Below are 21,426 nucleotides of genomic sequence, written 5' to 3' on the forward strand. Positions count from 1 at the left end.
TAATTGGCAACGCAGACAACAGAGTGTTTTACTGACAGAGTGTGATACAGAACCATTTAACACAGCTGTGCGAACAGATGACACAAGAAGTCACATTTGACCGTTGACCCAAATTACGTCGGCGTAGCGAACTTCATCACAACGCAGTCAGGGAAACATCACAACATGGTTGTTTCACCTTGTTATTATGAGCAGATAATTAGTAAAAAAAATAGCTTTATTACCACAAAGCCTTCTACTAACTTGTGAGCACGGCAGCTTTAAATCCGTCAGTTCTGTTAGCTAAAGTCACCCCCCAGCTAGCAACATGACACAACAGCTCGACTCACACATTCAGGGCATTTCTGTTGCTGCTGAAGTACGTCTCCGGGACAAGCTCCAGCTCTTTCAGAATCGATCCCACCACCGAAATGAGCAAAAATATCCAGTGGAAGTTTTGCCTGACTGCCGGTATCCTCCAGAGAGTCACCAAGTTGTCCACAATGACATCCACCGCCGCCATAGTGACAGAGCTGACCGGGACGAGTCCTTGTGACGTCACTGCGGCTCGACCAATGAGGCTCCTCCTCGGCCAGCTTCCGTTTGCCGCTGAACTCCCTCGTGTGTCGCCACCTGTTGTACGTAACAGGGTCTCCACGAAGAAACGAGTAAAAAACAGTTTTAGTTACTTCAAAACCAAATCAGACTGTAGCGATTCAAAGAGAAAAAGGGTAAGAGTCAAAATTCGAACAAAAAGGGTGAAAGTTCTGAGATTCTAGAAAAAGTCCGGACGCGTTCCTGATTCAGATCTTTATCTGCACAGTTTCTCTGTCTGTATGTGTCCCCTCTTTACAACCCTGACCCTCTAATGATTCCTTCGTCCGTAGAAGATCACGTATCAGCATTAACAATTATGAACATGCTATCCTCTCAACACAAAATATCTTGTTTTTCATTTCTGAGAAGGTAATAAATAGAACACACAATTTTGGTCACACATTTAAAGCAGTTCTGAAAATGTGCATTTTGATTTGAACTGTGGTGCATGGAATAGAGAAGGTGCACCGGCATCCTCGAGGTTGGCGGTTTGAAGGCTGCTCCATGTCCCAAGTCGAAAAGTCCCTGAGCAAGACACCAAACCCCCTTAACTGCTGCACACTACTCCCACTGTGTGGCAAGGGGTTAATAATTTTAAAACTATGCTTAAAAAGCGACAAATCTAATACAGTTAATTTGACTTACATGTCAAACACAGTACCTGTCATCGACATCCATATGTCAGAACCTCAGACTCTTTCAGTGCAAACACTTAAATGATGAATTTCTCTATGGTTTGGATGATGTATTTTTTGTGCTGATCACTAATCTGTTTTACAACAAGTGAATGTAACAATTTGATAACGATATAACAATTTGATAACAATATCTACGGATGAGTTTAATGGATTTCTGCCCTGAATTAAACAAGGAGGACCACTAGCATTTATTTTCCCAAAAACCTTTTAAAGAGAAAAGTGGGAGTCATAACAAACATATTTTGAGTATTTCAGGCAGAAGCATCCTCAGGTAAAGTGTAGATTAATTATTAGATATCCAGAGGAGGATCTTACTGTGCTAAAGTCTATTAGCAACCAAGGAGCCCCAGTCCGAGCCAGTTCAAAAAACAAGTTCTGTGTTTCCTCTCAGATGGTGTGGGCGAGCAGCAGCGTGCTCTGACATGAACGGGTTCGTGAGCAGGTGGAAGGAAGGAGGCAACACTGCTGGTCTGCAACTACTCTAAGTAAGGAGAGCTTGAAGTAAGAGTGAGAAGAGGAGTTGAAAGGCATAAAACTGGGGAAACAAGTTTCTCTGTAACAAAATATGTGATTAAATAACCAGGTTTTAAGTGTAGTGTGAAAGTGGCTATCATTAAGAATACGTTTATTTCCCTTAAAAGAGTTTTCTGGAATAGAAGAAACTAAATAAAACAGTCGACATAACGTGAACCCAGCTCTTTTCAGGCAACTGGTCAAATGTTGTGATGTTTCTTAATCAGTCAGTATAAAAACAGGAAGAACATTTTATTGATATTTGGCAAATCAGAACAAATCAAACAAAAAAAGAAATCCTGTACAGAAGTCATGCATTCAAACATTGTGGTTTTTACAACCCTACAGAGAAATGATCACCAGGAAATGTAAAAGTATTATTTTTCTCATGAAAAACATAAATATCATTATTTGTTATACATTTGACTAAATAATAGTATCTCCAAAGCCTGGTATATACTTTTCCTGTACCATGGATCTCTTTTTTTGTCCAAAAATTATTAAAAAAGCATCAATGAGCCACTGACAACTGTTGCCATGTGTAACCATTGAAACACACACTGTAGTTTATTCAAACTAAATCCTACATTCACAGTCCTGCTTCATCAAATACTCACTAACACAACAAATGGGGACATGGGGGATGATGGGGGGGGGGGAAGTGGAAATATGTCCCCAACAGATTTACTCATGTTTGAGTAATTGAGTATTGAGTTGAGTTGGATGAAATGAATGAATCCACATCAGGGTTTTGTCCTTACAACCAAACTATAATGGATAATGCATAATACAATGCCTTATGGCTACTGTGCATATTATTATTTCAATTCATGGTTCAAAAAGTCTTGCGTGTGCTGCAGAGCAATTCATCTACGTGTTTTTGTTGAAGACGAACTAGAGAGTCACGTCTTTGTGTGTGGAAGTCGTTGGTTTGTTTATTTATGTATCATAGACTTTATTGCCCCGTGCATCGACACTGCAGCTTTTCATCGCGGACACATTTGTCCCGTATTTTCCTCCACAACTCTCTTCCCCTCGACCGGCAAACCGACGTTTGCGGAGATCACCCTCCGTGAATCAGAGGCCATCCGTGCCTCCTTAGAAGCATAAACTAGGCTTACGAGCGTGTGTGTTGTTCTGTCTGTCCGTCCAGCTATGGCGGCTCCTGCTGGAGAAACCAGTGCTCCCCAAACAGAAAAGCGACTGACCAGATAGAAACGCAGCACAGCGTCTTAAACGTGTTTTAATGGAACACAAAAGTCATCATAAGAAAACCACGCAACCATCCAGTATATTTAAACTCAATCTTTAATAGTGAAGGATTCCCACACAGCTGAGTTAATTCTATGGATGTTTACTAAATTCTTGCTCGGTTCATGTTTTTTTTCTAATATTCTATGGAGAGATTTTTTATTTTAAATACATTTTGAAAGGCACCAAGCAAAAAGGACAGTGCACTTTTCTTGTACAGTTCACACATACGCTTGGATGTGTTTTTGATTCTTTTTCTAACCTGATTCAATATTTTTAAAGAAAGTGTCCATTCATTCCAGCAGTCAATTTGTTTGCATGACTGAAATGTATATATTTAAATAACTAATGACGCGGTATATCCCTCCATATATTATATACCAATGTCTGTTTGCTACTTTGGCTGTTCACTTCTTTGTGTTTATTCACTGCTGCTGCGGGACATTTTCAGTGCTGCATTTCACCTCATTAAATCTATGTGCCATAAAACAGGAGACTAATGCAGCTTTTATGGTGTTAAATATGAGCAGATCAGCTGTGCCTACCAACCAATTCACACACACACACACACACACACACACACACAGCCACTAACAGCAAACATGTAAAATATTTTATGTAGAAACTATTTTTTCCCAGTAAAGAACAAAAGTGTAAAGAGTAATCCAGTACAGCGCTTTGCTTGCTGTGATAACATTTCAGAAATGGAAAGTGGCTGAAAGTGAATCCTCAGTTTTATCTTGTCACAAACTGCCAATAAAACCATAACATGTTGTTTTGGAGACAAATGTCTGTTGACACGTTAATTAATGAGTTATAAAGGCACAGAACTTGTGATTTTTCCATTTTCCCTGGAAATCACTCATCACTCATTTTAAAATAGATTTCGCCGGATGTCTTTCACCCACAGGTGACTCAGGACTAATTATACATCCTACAACTCAGCAGTAATATTCCCCCCTCAGTCAAAAACAAAACGGGTGACGTCACTCATTCCCCGTTTGTATGCTGCCACCTTCAGTACATTCTCCACTCCTCCTCCATCTTTTTTTGTCCCTCCACCCTTCAGCCTTTCTCTTTCCTTTATTTGTTTCTTTTTAAGTGTTCATACTCATTTCCAAACTGTATGGAGACATTTCTGTTTGGTGATGAGAGAGAGAGAGAGGAAAAGCGTGTAATAACTTCATATGTATTTGGGTTTCTATCATCATGTTGCCTTAGTTACAGCTGCTATATAGATTGGTGTCCATACGAGCCTGGTTACTGTTTAACCTCCCCACCCACATTTGCCCAGATTAGGAAAATCAATAAGATAACAGCGGCAACACCGGCCTTACCTTGCACCAACAACAGCCTTCTCACACTCCAGCAACCTGCGCCAAACTTCCACATTTTACACCTTATGTCGAGGGAGGGGGGAAAAAAGGATTTTAAGCACACGTTCGAGAGGGAGCAGAGGACGAAATGGTCAATGTAAATACGCCAGGCGGTTCTAGTGTGGAACTTCCATTTGGTGAGTACACACCTTCCTTTGTTTTAATCAGCCCGGTGGTTGCATTGGAAAGGACGTGCGAATGTGGCAGCTGCTCGCTTTTTAACCTTCTCTTTCGGGGGATTGGAGCTCCGCTGCTCCGCCGGATCGCCGCAGGGCGAGGCTGGAAATGTCATCGCCATTCGGTGTGTCCGCCTCGTTCACACTGCTGTAATTCAGGAGGTGTGTCAGAGATATGGAGGTTGTTAAAAACACACACAGAGACCATGGGAGAGAGCTGGGCCCGATGGGGATGATGGGACAAGGTTTTAAGGATGTCAGAGCACTTGGAGAGTCTGAGCAGGTTTTACAGGAGCATCTGAGAGGATTTCCTTGATGCTGTTGGTGCGGCGGTACGGAAGTCGGACAAACGACAATACGTTTTTGCTTCTTGGCAAAGCCTGACTCAAACAACTTTAAAGGCTTAGATGTATGTGATGCTGTGCAGACACAAACATCTCTCTTCACATTGCTGCTGGAGGCTTTTGGACACACTGTGTGTTACCGTTTTGTTTTGTATGTCAATAAAAGTGAAGGCCTTACATTATTGCCTCTCACAACAGTGTTTATTAATACAGTATATGGAGGTTTTGTTTTTACTCCTCATGTCATTCATTGAAAGATTTGCATGTCCCCATGTCGGGATGCAAATCTCCCAAAGCCGTGACCAAATGAGAAGAAAAGTGATACGAACATTGATTAATGTGCCTGAAATGCTGGTTTGTCCCTTAACAGACTTCTTTATTGAGCTAGCTGAGGAGAGGAAACCCTGCAGGAGTGAAGTGTTTCTATTTGTGTTTAGGTTTATCAATCCAAAAAATTGATCCCACATCTGCTTTTCCCAACTTCTCTGAGCTCCTCTGCATCAACGTCTTCCCATCACTGCTAAAGACCCGGCCTTTTGTTTCCCCTGCAGCCAGGTGGAAACACTGTTTACTTCTTTCCTCCAAACGTCACCATGTGTTCCTTCACAGTTACAGTGACCAGCAACATGGTTTCTAGTAAATAAAATATGAACAAAATATGCATGAAAAGAAGCTGAGGGACTGCAGACGTATGTTGGATCTCTACAAGGCCAGTTGGTAATCTACTGTATTATAAAATGTAACATAACTTATATTATGAACACTATGTTCTCAATCGCTAGTTTGAAGTTGTCTTCCATACAACATGATGTACATTTAGTAAATGACAGTCACATTTATGAGTAAAATGATCGATAAACCAGGGTCCGCTGTAGGGTGTGGCTACCTTGTGATTGACAGGTCCAGTCTGGGAATTGTCAGTGTTTCGCCTTCAAATTTGTTGTGTGCTGTGTTTACAGTTCATGACAGTAAATTGTGACATTTTGGTTGCCTATAAAGGTTTTATTCAGCACTGTTGTACTCAGCCTGACCCTTTAGCTACTCAAAGACAAAAAGATGGTAGCGGCCCAAATAACGAACTCAAGGCTCTGAAAACCAGTTGGGAGAGGTCACAGGGGTCAACATCCTCTTCCTACACTTAATACAGTTAATGTAATAAACAAGGTTACTGCTGTTCATTTTAACTTTACATACTGCTGCTGTAAAACATCTCTGAAGATCCAATTGTGTATTATTCTGCCACTGAAAACACAAATACTGAATATTCACTTCATTAGTGTTTGCTAATAACTACAATGTCCAGCTGTTTAATGCAATAACACTTCACTTTTTGACACATCAAAATATAGATGTTGTTTATAATGTCTGTACCTGTCTATGTATGTCTGTCTGTCTGTATGTATGTACGCTTTTATCCATGAACAAAAAGTAGTGTCATCTGATTGACTGGCCACGTCTCCTGCATGGATTTGTTAACAAACGTTCAAAAACGTGGACATTCATGTTCAAAAATAAAATTGCATTCTTTGGCAGCAGTATACACTAAGCCTCTTTTTGGCCATGATCCGTTTATAACATGCCCCATTGTCCAAACAAACTGCAAATCCCTGTTCGGTTTCCTTCAAAAGTTGGCTGCTTTTATGACTGAAACAAGCAATACTATTTCATGCTCAATTTTCTATTAAATTTGTTAAAATTGCCTGTGTCAATTTTGACTTCCTGGCATCTTAAATGGGGATATTTCAAGAAAAAATCAGAGCTGCGTCTGGTTCAATTTACAGAAACATCCTCATTCTTCCTTTAGTCTGAGCTTCAGAGTAACGTGCAGCATGTGTCCTACGACACGTGCGACTGGTGTCAGACATGTGGGATTAATTGCTCAACGGTCGCAACCTGGACAAACTCCCCAGCTCTGCTGTGGGAAGAATTACTCGGTGAACGCAAACATGACAGCAGCCGTCCACCAGCTCCTCGGCGAGTATCTGTTTGCCCACGAAGGGGGGAGATATGATCTACTCCCTCTGTGACAAAGACCAAGTTAACGGCTAAAAACGAACGGAATTCACAAACACAGCATCATATTGTCATGTTGTCTTCTCAGCAAGGCCTTTTTGGCCCCTTTGAGAAGACATGTTTGTAATGCATATTTTACCTCAGTAAAAATATCAGCAACATTTTATAGAATTGCATTATATTTACTTATGCTTTTAATTGTATGGAGTATAATGTCTTATATCGCTTACTGTTGAGGGAGTAATCTCAGCACAGGATCCATTTGCAGTGGTCCTGGAGCTTTTAATCGCATCACGTGAACGTCCCTGTCAGATAGACTCACCCCGTTGTCATGGAGATGATAACATTTTTATTTTTCTGAGGACTTGTTGTCCATGCGGTGAGATTGGTTGGTCAACTGCTGTTCCAAGGATATCAATCCATAATGAGAAAGACCTGCTGCTGGGTAATGCATTATATTTCAGAAGTAAACTGCATTTACTGTGGGAAAAATATTGATTTGTAAAGTAACTGCATAGCTTTAGTTAATTAGCCTAATATGGGAGCACAATTTAGCAAAATGGAGACACTCAAGTTGTTAAAAAGTATTTTACAATTATGGCAATTTATTAAATGCTTAATTGAATTCAAATTGAGAGTCTTTATACAGAACCAATAAACCGCTCTTGTCCGGACATCAACATTTGATTCTTTAAGTTAAGAGATTTAAACTGTTACGTTAATTTTAAAGCTGTTTCTTTTTATTGCTTTGGCTCTTGACATGAACTTGCATCTCTAGTGCTTTGCGACATGACTTTAGTCTTGCTCCGTTTTTATTAAACAAGAAGCTACTTTACAAAACACCCACACAAACATTGAAGGGATTCATTTTTACACCAAGGCTTTTCTGAATTAAATCAAGGGGTTTCGTACACATTCCTATCCACTTAAAAAATATTTTAAAAGCCAAAGATCCCATTAACTTCAGAGCCGTTGGCTGTACGAGTTGAGTCATCATTGGTACTCTTAATAAACACAATGCCATCACAAACACCCAAATACTCATTCCATAAAATCTTCTTTGGAAAACTTATCTTAATCTGTATTTCTACAATGTTGCTTTTGTTGTTTTTTTATCATCTGGATTTAGCTATTTTGAATTTAAACTTTCCTCTACCGTTACTGTATTATAATAAAGTCTCTGACTGTGTCCGTGAGCAGCTGCTTTCCTTCCCCTTCAGCCTGAATTTAGCCAAAGTCACTAAAGGATCAAATAGTAACAGCAACATCAATATGGAACATCTAACTTGATCTCTGAAGTCATTCACTGTGGGATTAAAATGCTAAAGTATTACTTGTTAAAGCCACAGCATCCTGGTGAATAAATCACTCAGCTAATGGAGTGAAATTGAATCTAAACTGGAGCATAAATATGATCTAGATGTGCCAATCTGGTGTCAAACAGCCGCAAACCCAGTTACCAGATTGTTTGCAGGGTCGGAGTTACACGTTGTTCACTTGACACCATTAATCCGGGTGTTCAAGTCTCCAATCAAATCTCATTGTGACAGGCATTAGGGGGATTATCCCCGGGCGCCGCGGGCCCTCACAGCCGGCCCCGTGGCCCCCCACGGCAAACTGCACCACCCGGTAACAGCGGCCCCGCTTCTCCTCCCGGGCTGGCCGAGCGAGCCGCCGAGTCTCATGGGCCTTCACCCGGCTGTCAGGGCTCGGCCTTCAGAGGGATGTATGGCCAGAATGGGACGCTGCACCTCGCCGACCCAGGTAAAAGTGAGCAGAGAGAGCTCCGGGCGTTGAGGCCGGCCGTTTCTGAATCAAAAGGAGCGGGGGGGGCAAACAACAGGCTTTGGTTTGTGCGTTAAAACCGCGTTGTGGTGGAAGTAAAGCTGCTGGGAGCTTCAAGCCGGAAGCGTTGGGGGAAACTGATGAAATGGAAATAGGTGATTCTGGTTTTCTGCTGCTTGAATTCTTTAAAATAAATGTGTTGTTCGAGGTGTTTTCAGAGGGCAAAGCTTTGAATTTTGACAGTTTAAAAGAGCTGGTTCATTGGGGTGAGTATTTCATGTATATGAGGTTAACGATAACTTGACAACCCCAATTGATGGATTCTACTGTATGTGATGAATATTTCGCTTGCCGAATAATTCAGCGATTCTTCTGTTTGGGACTGAAACTTTTAGCTTGGGGCTCGTTACCTGAACAGTGAATTGGATGTAGACTTGGTGTCCACATGATGGCAGCAGTAAGCAGGGATTTCATCTTGCCTGATTGGAAATGGTAGAAAGTAACAGACTCCGGTAGGATTTTGAGACACTTAAGCGGTGAAAAGGAACAAGGTACATAAACTAATGTACTGAATTTAGTCATTTCAATGTCATGCTACTTGGAACGTGATGCGTTTCAAGAAAAATATTGTATTTTTTACTCTTTGTGCTTTTTACTTGTTATTAGGTGTAACATATTTTATATGCAATTCTTTTGATGACCTCATGAGATATAATGGACTGTTACAGACTGAAGTATCCAACTGTTTATAATGTGGTTTAAATTAGCTTAACCATAAGGACCTACAGCCTTAAAATACAACTTCCACATCTCATCTTTGCATACATTTACCGTTTAGTTAACATAGAAATACAGTTACCATTTAATTAACATAGAAATAACCACAAAATATTTTAATACCATCAAACTGACCGGCATTTTCCTTCTGCATCATAACTACTTTAACTTGTTCAATTCATCCTGGATTTTTACTTGTAAATTAGTATTTTGAAATTGCATATAATTACTTGTGAAAGTACTTGAAAAGAATACACTACACCAGAGAAATTGTGTTGCTTCTTTTTTTTTTGGCTCAACTTGCTGCACCACTGTTGACTGTGAGGCTGAATTGAAACCAGCAGTGTGATCGGACCACGCAGTCAGATTAAGGCCAGTAGAGAGCAGCATGTGACCTCAGAGGTTAGAAAGACCGCACTGAATAAACCAATGAAGTGTTGAAACTCTCTTCCTAAAATTTAGAACCAGTGTTACTGATGCAATATCCAGATGAATGAATATGTTTTTGAATTCTTGAATGATCTGAAATCACAAATATTTAGGAACGTTTAAAAAAAATATGAATCATTTTCGATTTTGGATAGAGTCCTTTTTGGTTTGAGGCCGGGTGCACTGACGGGACGAGGTTGAATGCCTAAACATTTAGTGGCTTGTTGTTCAAGCTGAAGAGGTTAAATGTCTATTGATCGGCGGCTGACTGAAGGACCTCACGGAGGATCTAAGAGATAAAAGTGCTCAGAGCAGAGCTGCTGACAGAGGTGATTGGGCCAGCAGTCAAAATGAACTCTCAGCAAACAGGGTTAATAATTACAAAGCCTTATCACTAACTGTGATTGATTTACGTCTTGCATGGCTCTTCATGTTTATTGATGCAATTGTTTACTTATTTGGTGGCACGGAGGCTACTAGAATTGTTCGGTCTGACTGGATTTGTAACAAGATGAAACCTGTTGTGGTATTTTATCTTTATAATATTGTCTTCAGCTTGAATAACACATTAAATGTGTTTAGGGACTATTTTGGTCTTAATAATGAAGATGCATGAAAGTTATGCATGAAAACTAGAAGGTTGTGCGCTTCATAAAAGTTAGTTCACATGAAGAAATGCACTGTAATTCATTGTTACGGAGAGCAGAAAATAATATCAAACGCATCTTAACAAATCTTAGTGTTGTGTAATCCTTCTACAACTGCACAATTACGTTTTGAATGTTTTGAATGACCCAATAATACAACGAGATACTGACTAGGCCCTAGATGTCTATTTGAACTGTGAGAATAAATAGTGATCGTGGCTGAGGAAAATATGTCACTTCTGTTCTTTCAGAGAAAACCGTTTATTTCAACGTCTTTCCATTTTTTGTTCATTGTAATCATCTTTATCAAACACAGATACAAATCCCCTTAAAGAGGCGGGTTAAACCACTGAAGAGGTACCAATACATTTTTTTACATTTCATTCTTATTATTCTGTTTGGTAACCTGATAACATTCTTCATTTGAAAACACCTTCCACCTCCTCCCAAGATGATTTAAATGTATAATGTGTTTTTATTTGACAAGAATGAAAAATAACTTATTAAGTAGAACTGTTCAAAAAACATTTCCGCTACAAAAGCAAGAGAAACGTCTTACACAATTATACTAAACAAACTACAGTAACGCAAGGATTAAAAATTGTGATCTTGACAAAAAGGAATGAATGATTGTCGTTGGAAGCGATGAAAGTAATGGCAAAGAAAGATGATATTGATGATATTCCTGCAGTCAGCCACAGGGGTTTGCATAAGCTGGTGTTATTTGCAGATAGTTATCTGTTGACAAGGTCTCTGCCATGACACTCTACTCACCTATCTCCTCCATCTACTGCAGGACAGCGGCGCAGCAGCCTCAAATATGCTGCAGCAGGCACATTGTCTCCTTCTGTTTTTACTCTTATCAACATCATCACGCTCCTGGATGGTGCTTCACAAACACTCACATTTCCTCTGGGCTGCAGCTCTCTCAGAAAGAAACAAAATAAGTCCCCGGACAGCGTAGATTCCACATCATATTTACTCTTCCAGGCCCTTTTCCTCCCAGCTGCTGGTTTCTGTCGTTTAGATTTCTTTTTTTTTTTACCACGTTGCCTTCTTGCCGCCTGCCTTTGAGATCGGACTCTCGGAAAATGAAATGTAGTCATTGAGGAGAAGGTACAAATAGGCTGTGGTTGCAAATGGAGTTTGGCCAGTGGTCGGAGATTCCTACTCAGAAGATAGACAGGACTTTGTTCACAAACTGAAGTTTCAAAGGGGAGAATCACAAGTGTTACATCAGGTCTCAGCGATCCTTTGACTTTTAGCCCCGGGGCAGGAGTTTGGGTGACTGATTATAAGACAGCGCTGTGATCGGCCAGTATTTAGCAGGTATCTGACAGCTAAACGTCAGGCAGTTGTTGTAAGCTGCAGCCATTAAAATCTGTTCTTGCAGACGGTTCAAGTCTAGGTGCTTTAGTGGTGCATTGAGCTAAATGCTAACATCAGCATGCTAACATACTGATATCTAGCATGTTCACCATAGTTAGTTTAGTGAGTTAGCGATTTGCTAATAACTTTTAAATGGCGTTACACTGAGGTTGATGGGTTTCACTCATTTTGCACATTTTTTCATGGCAATCTGTGCTTTTGTTGTTTTGATATTTTACCCCAGAAAGTCTGTCAATCTAACTGGATAAAGGGGGAAAAAAGGCACTTATTTAGACCGGCTAGCAATTTATAAACACATTTTCGATTAAGTTCTCTCTTGAGCAATTTGCAGATTTGTATCATAAATATGGGGACAGATTATACAGTGTCTTTAACTTTATTCTGTTTCGATCTTTTTATGTCGTAACCTCTTGGTCAATCCAGCAGGGAATGCAGGTACAGTATGCAAACACGAACCCCCAACTCAAAATGCAGATAAACAATGGGAGAGTCTCCACCTTACACATCAGAACAGTTTGTCAGTTTGTGATTAAGAAAGCTATAACCACAGATTATACTTTATAGTACCGTATATACGACTGTTCCTTGAGGAGTTCACAGAAATTTAAGATGGGAGCAGCGATAAAAAGCACTTTAATGACGCAGAAGATAAGATTTTCCCTGAGTGACTCATTCATGACTCCCCCCGCCCCTCCTCCCCCCTCTGCTTACTGCTTTGAAATAATCAGCACACTTCTTGAGCAAATATGGGCATTGCAGACGAGCAAAACGGATCGAACATGAAGAAATGTTGTAATGCATGACCTCTGTACACACAAGTGAAACAACACGCTCGCACTGGGCTGCAGGGTTTGATGCAGAATACTCAGATCCGTGAGTGTGTAAAGACGATGCTAATCTTTTTCTGATCGTGACTGATTAAGCCTGATTGAGTTAATCAGGTTGTTAAAAATTCCGAGGTCGACTAATCTATTTCCATGAGTGAAATGAATAGTGTCTATGTGTTGAATCACAGGTTGATCACTTCTATTTTAACGTTTCTGACGGGATTAAGGGGGAGGGGGGAGGGGGGGGGGGTTGTCATTATAATCATCAAGGAGTATTATGCTGTTTGCTCGCTGAGCGTAAAATCATTTTATTAGTGTAAGGTTTGGGTGTATGGTTAACAGGTTCACCCACATGAGGTTTACTGCTTCTGAGGTCCAAATTGAACTCAGGATCGTTGACCTACTGCTATGTACTGGCACTTTCTCTTCAAATACAAGACCACTGTTTGCAGTGTGATATGTGGAGGCGGACACTTTGCGCAAGCACGTAATTCTTTTTTTGTTGAAAAAAATAAGATTCAGGAATCAGGAGTGTGTTAAAAAAAGTCACACGTGTTAGAAAACTGACATTATTCCCTACGTGCTCCACTGTCTGCTTATCCCGTAGTGCCTTATGAATTGGGACAAAATATGTACTGAACCTCATGCTACTTGTTTGTGGCTATTTCTCTGCTAAACACGCACACACGAACACACATGCACGCATTTAACTATATAGACTATATAGAGTTCCATTATAATTTATAATGATTTGTAATCACTGTAATACACAATTTTTGGGGGTTTTAGGAATTTACAACCGAAGCTTTGAAACATATTTATGATGAAGAGCTACAGAAAATAACTACTATTATAATACTGAAGATGATCCTTTGATTCTTTTATTTCTTCAAAATACACCTTAAAATGCAGCTCCCTTCCAACAAGTTGAGTGGAGCTCTTGGCTCAGCCCTTTTCCCAAACAATGAATTCTTTTACATAAAGGCATCGCTTTGCTTTAAGAGTTATTTCCTCTGTTAAATATGCTGGAATTAACTCAGATTTACCAGCGTCATATTAAACACGGAGGTGGGTCTGAGGGTGAATATGACGGATATGATCTGGCTAGTGGGTTTGCTCAATTGGAAGTTTGGCCTTATAGCAATAACACTGTGAAAGTACTTTAAGCAAGTAAGAAGCATTCTAATGTAACCTATTGGTTTATAAACTGCTATATCATAATGTAAAACAGGTATGACCTCTTTTAGCATCCAGCATTGAGGAATTACTGAGAGTTTGTTGAATTCTAGTCAAACAATGAGCAACCAAATGTATATTTATTCATCAATTCATCAAAGCTCTAGTATAATTTTTTACTAAATCCGAGTTCAGATTTTAACTTAATATCTAATTCGTTCAGTTTCATTTTTCAACACCTGAGAGTTCTGCTTCACCTGCAAAATGTCCAGACGTTTATGTAGGAGAAGATGTTGCAAAATCAAGTCATGGCTCTCAGATAAATGTAGTGATCTCTCCCTCTGAAATGTTGGTTAAGTATAAAGTATAAACTTATCACTTGTCTCCTCGCAGACACTCAAAGCTGAGCTGCACCTTCATTCGGTCTTGGTTGCTTTATAACTTTATGTGGACGCTGTAAATTGGTGTGCATGTGATAACAGCATGCTGCAGAAATTGCTGGCTGTAAAATTGAGCTGTTTTGAAGCGACAGACAGTGATTTGGCAAAGGATTGACCTGATTTAGCTCACAGAGAGGAGAATTTTTTATCTATTAATGACCAGAGAGAGACCAAGGAGAGATGTCAGAAATCAAAGTTGTGCTATCTCGTCCCGAAAGAAGCTCAAAAAAACAACCCTGTGATTCAACATTGAAGGGGCTAGTTAACCATTAAGCAGAACGACACTCCACCTCCCGTCTGGTTAGACACGAGGAGGAGGAGAAGGAGGCGCTTTCTGCTGTCAGTCACTGGTCTCCTGTGTGACACCAGTAGGTCCCCATCACACTCAACCGGGCCAGGGCGCTGCCTTGTTACTGGGCGGAGTTAAGCAAGCGGGAGGCGGGGGAGAGGGTGGGTGGGGGGGCCCTTCGTGGAGGTGTGTGGGGGGTGTGGGAAGGGAAGGAGGGGTTGAGGGGGATGAGGGATGGAGGTGGGGGGGGGGGGCACATTAGCTTCTTGGACAAGTCTTTCTGCCCCACTGTCAAGTAGTTGAGAATTTGTTTCGTCCAAAGCACTGGCAGACATGGACATGGCAGACTACAGCGAGGCTCTGGACCCGGCTTACACCACTCTGGAGTTCGAAAACATGCAAATGCTCCCCTTAGGTACAGGTGAGTCATTTATATGTACACTCTGGCGGTGCACTTTGAAACTTTTACTGATTTAAAACTTAACGGGTCAGGAGAGGACAGAGGGAGTTCTGGCGTGAAGTGATAAAAAGGGGTCATTCGTCCATCTGCACGCAGAGGGGTGATCCGGTGCAGTGCTCGTCTTTTTTAAGCACAATCATTCAGCTTTGAGAGACTTTGATTTACGAGACGTGCGTTCAGGTCTTTTGGTCGTAGCTATTTGAACCTGTTTGAGCTTGGGGAGCGGCGTGGTGTCAGATAGATTACAGCGGATTGACATGTATCCTCCGATGAAGCAGTAGTTGGAGGATCTTGGTCGCACATCTCCTGTTACAAACGGTCTTTTCCCACAGAGTGGAAAAGTGAAAAAGAAGGGGTTCAAAATGACACCAACGTATTTGTATATGCAGTCTCCCATGACATCTGGCTGTGATCCTGATTTCAAATTTCCCGACGAGACTCAAAAAACGAACGTTTCACAGGGAACGACACTTACATGTTTCCACTCAATTATTAACGCATAACAATGTCTTACGAGTCAGCCGCACATCAATAGCACGACAGTCTCGATGATTGATTGACCAAGACTGATAACTGTGAGACTGTGACAAGAAAAAAGAAGACTGTCTCCAGTGATTGCCCTTTTTTTAGAGGCAATCAAGCCGACCTCATTTACGCTCTGCTGGCTGTGTCTGAGTTGCTCAGGCAGGTAACAGACCTTTGCAGGTTCACGAACACGAATGCTGGATTTGATCAGCCGCCAATGGAGCTGAAGCGAATATCCATTCTGTCGCTTTTCATGAAAACTAAAAACTGATGATTTGCCGTCTGTTTGTCTCGCCCTGTGTGTGTTCTCAGACTCCTCACCGACTGAGAGCCCCAACATGAATGCTACCGGCCACCTCGGGGCCGGCAGCCTGTGCGCCATATGTGGAGACAGAGCCACCGGCAAACACTACGGGGCCTCCAGCTGTGACGGCTGCAAGGGCTTCTTCAGACGCAGCGTTCGCAAAAACCACATGTACTCGTGCAGGTGAGGACGGATCTGCGACCGTGTGATATTTCTACTGAGGCAAAGCGTTGCTCGAGTTGCCCCGCCAGTGGGGGGCGGCTGTTTGAGTGAGTGAAAGGGACGCAAAAAGAACACGACCTTGTTGTTTGTTTCAATAAAAGAGCAGAATGGCGTCTTGGGCTGCTGAGCTACAGGCCCTTTTCTTTGAGCGATGGATTCATCATTCTTTCGTATGAAATGTCCGAATAGTGAGAGATAGCTGTCCACAGGTCAAGCTGACTTCAAAAGTGGGTTTTGTTTGTCTAAAATCAAGCAAGCAAGATGTGCAGTCTGCTAGGAAGAAACTTTTGTTTGAAAAAATATCTAAACAGTTCCTCCATCATAGAAATAGTTTTAATTGAATTAATTTACTTTCAATCAATCAACTGATTATTGCAGCTTTAATCGCATTCAAGTGTCATTTATGGTTCAATGACTAACTAACTCGATCCACTCATTTTCCAGGTTCAACAGACAATGCATCGTAGACAAAGACAAGCGAAATCAATGCAGATACTGCAGACTGAAGAAATGCTTCAGGGCCGGCATGAAGAAAGAAGGTGGGATCCGTTTTGTGATTTTAAAGTACACAGAGGGAATCTATATGTTTTTGTAAAAAACAAAAAAGAGAATTTTCCCTTTTCATCAGCAAAGCACTGCCAGAGTGTGAGCCGTCCCCACTGAATCGACGTGTTGCGACACCCACGGGAGTAGTACTTTGTTAATGTTCACTCGGTAAAGCGCTGAAGTCTCTAACCAGCTTATGCTGAGCAAACATTTCCGGGCAATAATAGCCATATACTGATAAACATGACAGCCTTGGAAGACGTAGACGTCTCGCCGAAGACGAGGACAGACTATATTTGGCATATTTGTCATATATTCCTTACTTGCGACAAAGCAAACATTTTCCTCTGAATATTTCTGCAGCAGCGATGACACCATGAATGAATGATGTGTGTTTTTAGCTGTGCAGAATGAAAGAGACAGAATCAGCACCAGGAGATCCAGCTACGAAGACAGCAGTTTACCATCCATCAACGCACTCATCCAGGCAGACGTGCTGTCGAGACAGGTAAGGCGTTTGAAATCATCACATCTAACTGTGATTAATCACTTGTAAGGAGGCGTTAAATGACCCCACATCTGCACGCGCAGATCACCTCGCCGGCTCCGATACTGAACGGCGACATAAGGGCCAAAAAGATCGCCGCAATCACGGACGTGTGTGAGTCCATGAAGCAACAGCTGTTGGTCTTGGTGGAGTGGGCCAAGTACATCCCAGCCTTCTGTGACCTGCCCCTGGATGACCAGGTAAGACTCACGGGCAGACACAGTGTGCACATAGTTGTGTAGACACTGGTCACTCATCTACCAGTTAGCCGAAGACCACAGCGTGGGCCGCAGGAGTACTATGAGGAGGTTTTCCTCCTAAATAAACCCCTAATAGTTTAGATATAGGTGATGCGTGAAGGAAACGTTGTTTTACTTTAAACCTCAAACTCAGAGGGGTTACATACTCTTATATTTTGAGTTAGAACATGATGAGCTGTTTTTAAAGTTATATCCCACCTATAAAAAAGTGCTGAATCATTAACAATGTGATCACCAGGCCTTGGTAACTGATTTGCTGATGTTATATCAGTAAAGGAGTCAGTGTCTTCCTCTGGGATTTTTCACTCACAGAAAGCTTCAAACTAGACTTGTTTTTTAAAAAGGAGTAGATCTGCTCAGCGCAAAAACGTTCTAATGAATGCAAAGTTATTGTCACACAGCTGACGAGTCAATGAATTCACTGCATTGCAGGTGGCGTTGCTGCGAGCTCATGCTGGAGAGCACCTTCTGCTTGGCGTCGCAAAGAGGTCGATGCTGTACAAAGACATCCTCCTATTAGGTAAAACTGACATATAAAGTCGTTTGTTTTTTTTTGCTACAAGAAGCCTTGTCCCAACCTGCACTAAACCACAAAATGTGACACTCTTGCAGGAAATGACCACATCATTCCCAGAAACTGCCCGGAGTTGGAGGTCGGCAGGGTGGCTGTGAGAATCCTGGATGAACTGGTTCTCCCCTTCCAGGAGCTTCAGATAGACGACAATGAATACGCCTGCTTGAAAGCCATAGTTTTCTTTGACCCAGGTACAATTTGAGGCGACAAACACATCACTGAAAAGTACACGCTGCACACAGATAAAAACGTTTTTTGACTCCTTAAAACGCAACACCTGCTTTTATTTGCTGACAGACGCTAAAGGTCTGAGTGACCCGGGAAAAATCAAGCGGATGCGATACCAGGTCCAGGTCAGCTTGGAAGACTACATCAATGACAGGCAGTACGACTCCCGGGGCCGCTTCGGGGAGCTGCTGCTGCTGCTGCCGACGCTACAGAGCATCACCTGGCAAATGATCGAGCAGATCCAGTTTGTCAAGCTCTTTGGCATGGCAAAGATTGACAACCTGCTACAAGAAATGCTTCTTGGAGGTGAGCTCTTTCAGATAACTGAGCACTCACCGAGACGTCTGATCCTAAAGGCTCTGGGGAGAAATGCAGTATCCATGTGAATTCAGAATATAGACAATATTGTCTTTTGTGGATAGTCAGAATTAAGACAATTTTTGTGTGTTTTCTCTCCCAGGTTCTGCCAATGAGGCTCCACATGCACCTCACTCTCTGCACCCTCACCTGGTTCAAGAGCACCTCAGCACCAATGTTATAGTGAGCAGCAACATCCCGACGCCGATCCATAACGGTCAAATCTGTAAGTGCAAAAAACGACAAATGAGGACAACAATTGTTGTGGCATGAAGATCCGATTCTCTGTATTTAGCTTAAATGCTAAGGCTCCTCCATTGTCACATGCAATGGGAAAACTGGGCCCAAGGTCAATTATTAATCGGAATAATGAATCTAAGTGAAGTGAAATCAATCATACGCTGATAAAGAGTGATGTTCCAATTTCCCTCACCCAGCTTCATGTGCAGCCTAGTCAGGTAGCTGGAAGGACAAACAGGCTTGGCAGAATAATCCTCTAAATTCTTTATGGAAACTAATCTGGCTTATTTTGTCAAAGGGAACTTCTGTTATTCTTTCTTAACATGTTTAATGCTTTGAGAAATTTCACAAAACTGCTTATTCGTCATTTTAAAATTGTTTTGCCCCAAGACAGAATAGTAAATATACATCTAATTATGCTCTAACTTGCTCCTATTTGTGTTCAACTTTTCAGCCACTCCCGAAAGCCCGATCCCATCTCCACCTACTGCCTCCAGCTCAGAACATTATAAACTGGCTCAGGGGGTCATAGCCATGGTGCCCAAGCAGCCGACCTCCATCCTTCAGCCTACTATTACAAAGCAGGAGGCCGTTTAACAATCCCCTGAAATATTATTCCTTCTTTTTTTTTATTGTGTTAATCCAGGGTCTATATGTGTATTGTCATACATAAACAGCATTAAAGCTGTTAACTTGACTGGAACAATAAAGTTGCTAAATATAAAGAACATAAGTTAAATTAGTCCGCTGCAGATTGCTGTTGATCTTCAGGGATATTTGTTCACAACACGCAGCAGCAGTTAAACCACAGCTCAGCAGAAGACAGACAAAATGAATAATATCCAAACTATCCACACATACTGTTGTTCTGCACAGCTAACATGTAGGCCGACGTACATTGTTGTATATATGTAGTTTTTTTATTGGGTAACATCACTTATTTTCCAATGTCCTCAGTGTGTGCAGTAAGGCTCATTTTTGACATGGCGGTGTGGTCATGTCAGTATTTTATGAATGTTACAACAGGCCTTGCATTGTAATGTATTTAGTGTTGCACAGTATTTCATGTTATGGTTATTAGGGATAAAATTATATCAACTTTCAGTCAGGAAGTGTGTATGAAAGCTGACAGAAATCCCGAGTTCAGCTGTTAAACACATGGTGAAAACCAAAAGATTATATGTTGTTGAACACATTGGAAAATACATATTACAGAAGCTAAATTGAACATGTTAAAATTTACACCAAAAACCTTGTAGTGCCACTTTATAAAAGTCACAAGCACGCTGAGGAAGTTTCCCAATAATATGTTGTATTTCTTTTTTTAATATATATATATATATTATATTTTTTGTTTAGTACTTTGACAAGTTTTAACTAATGGAATAAATTGTCTTAAAAAGTGTGTCTTGTAACCTGAACTGCCTTACAAAAAGGCAATATTTTGCCTCACAATGTGAAGATGAATGAATAAATTTCAAGATCTATTTTTACATTGCATTTCCTGTAGACAATCTATGATTTTCTGAGGAATGAATGAAGTTTGCACATTCTCTGACTACCTAAGAAACAAATCCGACCCGTTGGAGTCTCTGGAGTGAAAAAAGGCTCCAACGTGGCAGTACTGCTTGTTCACTGATAGCTTAATGCAACATGTTGCTTCAGGCTGATAAAGTGCCATAAAATCATTATAGATAACACGGATTCAAGAGAGAGAGAGAGAGATTTGACATGTCATGGATTTGTTTCTACATTCCAGTAGAATAAGTCTATAGATAGAGATAATGTGCTTTGGTTAGCACACATAAATTGTCCTGGTGTTTGACCTACAAAACAACATCAAAACAACCAAACAGTACAGATGAATCCTTTAGTTAATATAATTCAAAGAATTAATTTTAAATTTTGAAATTGAAAACCTGCCAGACCGAATAAAAGGAATACGTAATATTTAGTGACAGGAATGCAGGTTTAACAAGGCAAACTCTGCCATCTAGCGTTGTAGCGACGTTAATACCACGTTAATACCATATCAACAGTATGACACTCACTCAAATGAATGTAAACTAAAACTAACTTGAAGATTTTAACTTCATGGGTAAATATCTTAATGTAATGCAGGGAATACAACTCCCTATAGCACTAGCCAAAATGAGAATACATTTTTGGGGTGACTTTGTTGCCACAATGTGCTGTCGGTGACATGGTACTTATGCTGTGATCTACGTTAAAAATAGCATTCAATAGTGAGCGAACAAGTAAGTTGTTTTTTGAAGTTCATTTGCATCGAATCCCTGCAAAAAAAAACTCCACATAGGAGTTGTGGAATGATGTTTGGGTTTACCCAGTAAAATATTGCCACGTTAGTTAGTCAGTTGTTTGTTTATTTTTTTAATTGGAGTGCCTGGATTACGAGGGACATCTGAACGCAGCATTGCCATAAAATCAACTGACGCA

At 41.0% G+C, this 21,426-nt stretch overlaps 2 protein-coding genes across 7 annotated transcripts in view; one reads left to right on the top strand and one right to left on the bottom strand.

The window, feature by feature from the left end:
* Positions 1-11,932, bottom strand: part of fitm2 (fat storage inducing transmembrane protein 2) — a 14,356-nt gene extending 2,424 nt beyond the window's left edge. The window contains exons 1-2 of one of the 3 annotated variants that reach the window (XM_040194560.2): positions 11,360-11,932; positions 330-631 (exon numbers count right to left, since the gene is read on the bottom strand). In XM_040194560.2, the coding sequence (XP_040050494.1) occupies positions 330-502 (173 nt within the window). In that variant the 5' untranslated portion in view covers positions 503-631; positions 11,360-11,932. Of the gene's footprint in view, positions 1-329; positions 720-4,375; positions 4,447-11,359 lie in introns of those variants that run through there. The other 2 variants (XM_040194561.2, XM_078089113.1) reach the window with 2 other exon arrangements.
* Positions 4,415-20,462, top strand: hnf4a (hepatocyte nuclear factor 4, alpha). 4 transcript variants are annotated; one of them, XM_040194549.2, is made up of 10 exons: positions 4,415-4,551; positions 16,004-16,178; positions 16,662-16,756; positions 17,165-17,271; positions 17,355-17,510; positions 18,003-18,090; positions 18,183-18,335; positions 18,442-18,678; positions 18,833-18,955; positions 19,424-20,462. In XM_040194549.2, exons 1-10 carry the CDS (start codon positions 4,503-4,505, stop codon positions 19,564-19,566), a joined length of 1,326 nt encoding a protein of 441 aa, XP_040050483.1. In that variant the 5' UTR covers positions 4,415-4,502; the 3' UTR covers positions 19,567-20,462. The 4 variants fall into 4 exon arrangements, with proteins under 4 accessions (XP_040050483.1, XP_040050482.1, XP_040050481.1 ...); XM_040194548.2 differs by lacking the exon at positions 4,415-4,551 and adding an exon at positions 14,965-15,121; XM_040194547.2 differs by lacking the exon at positions 4,415-4,551 and adding an exon at positions 14,968-15,127.
* Positions 20,463-21,426: the final 964 nt, after the last annotated feature.

Source organism: Gasterosteus aculeatus, chromosome 2 (genome assembly GCF_964276395.1).
Source record: "Gasterosteus aculeatus chromosome 2, fGasAcu3.hap1.1, whole genome shotgun sequence".
In the NCBI taxonomy this organism is placed as follows: domain Eukaryota; kingdom Metazoa; phylum Chordata; class Actinopteri; order Perciformes; family Gasterosteidae; genus Gasterosteus; species Gasterosteus aculeatus.

Excerpts from the sequence above, each read along its gene's own strand:
- hnf4a (XM_040194547.2), top strand. The coding sequence starts at position 15,040 with ATGGACATGGCAGACTACAGCGAGGCTCTGGACCCGGCTTACACCACT. Across the intron at positions 17,272-17,354 it reads CAGACGTGCTGTCGAGACAG|ATCACCTCGCCGGCTCCGAT; the intron begins GTAAGGCGTTTG and ends CTGCACGCGCAG. Across the intron at positions 18,956-19,423 it reads GATCCATAACGGTCAAATCT|CCACTCCCGAAAGCCCGATC; the intron begins GTAAGTGCAAAA and ends TCAACTTTTCAG.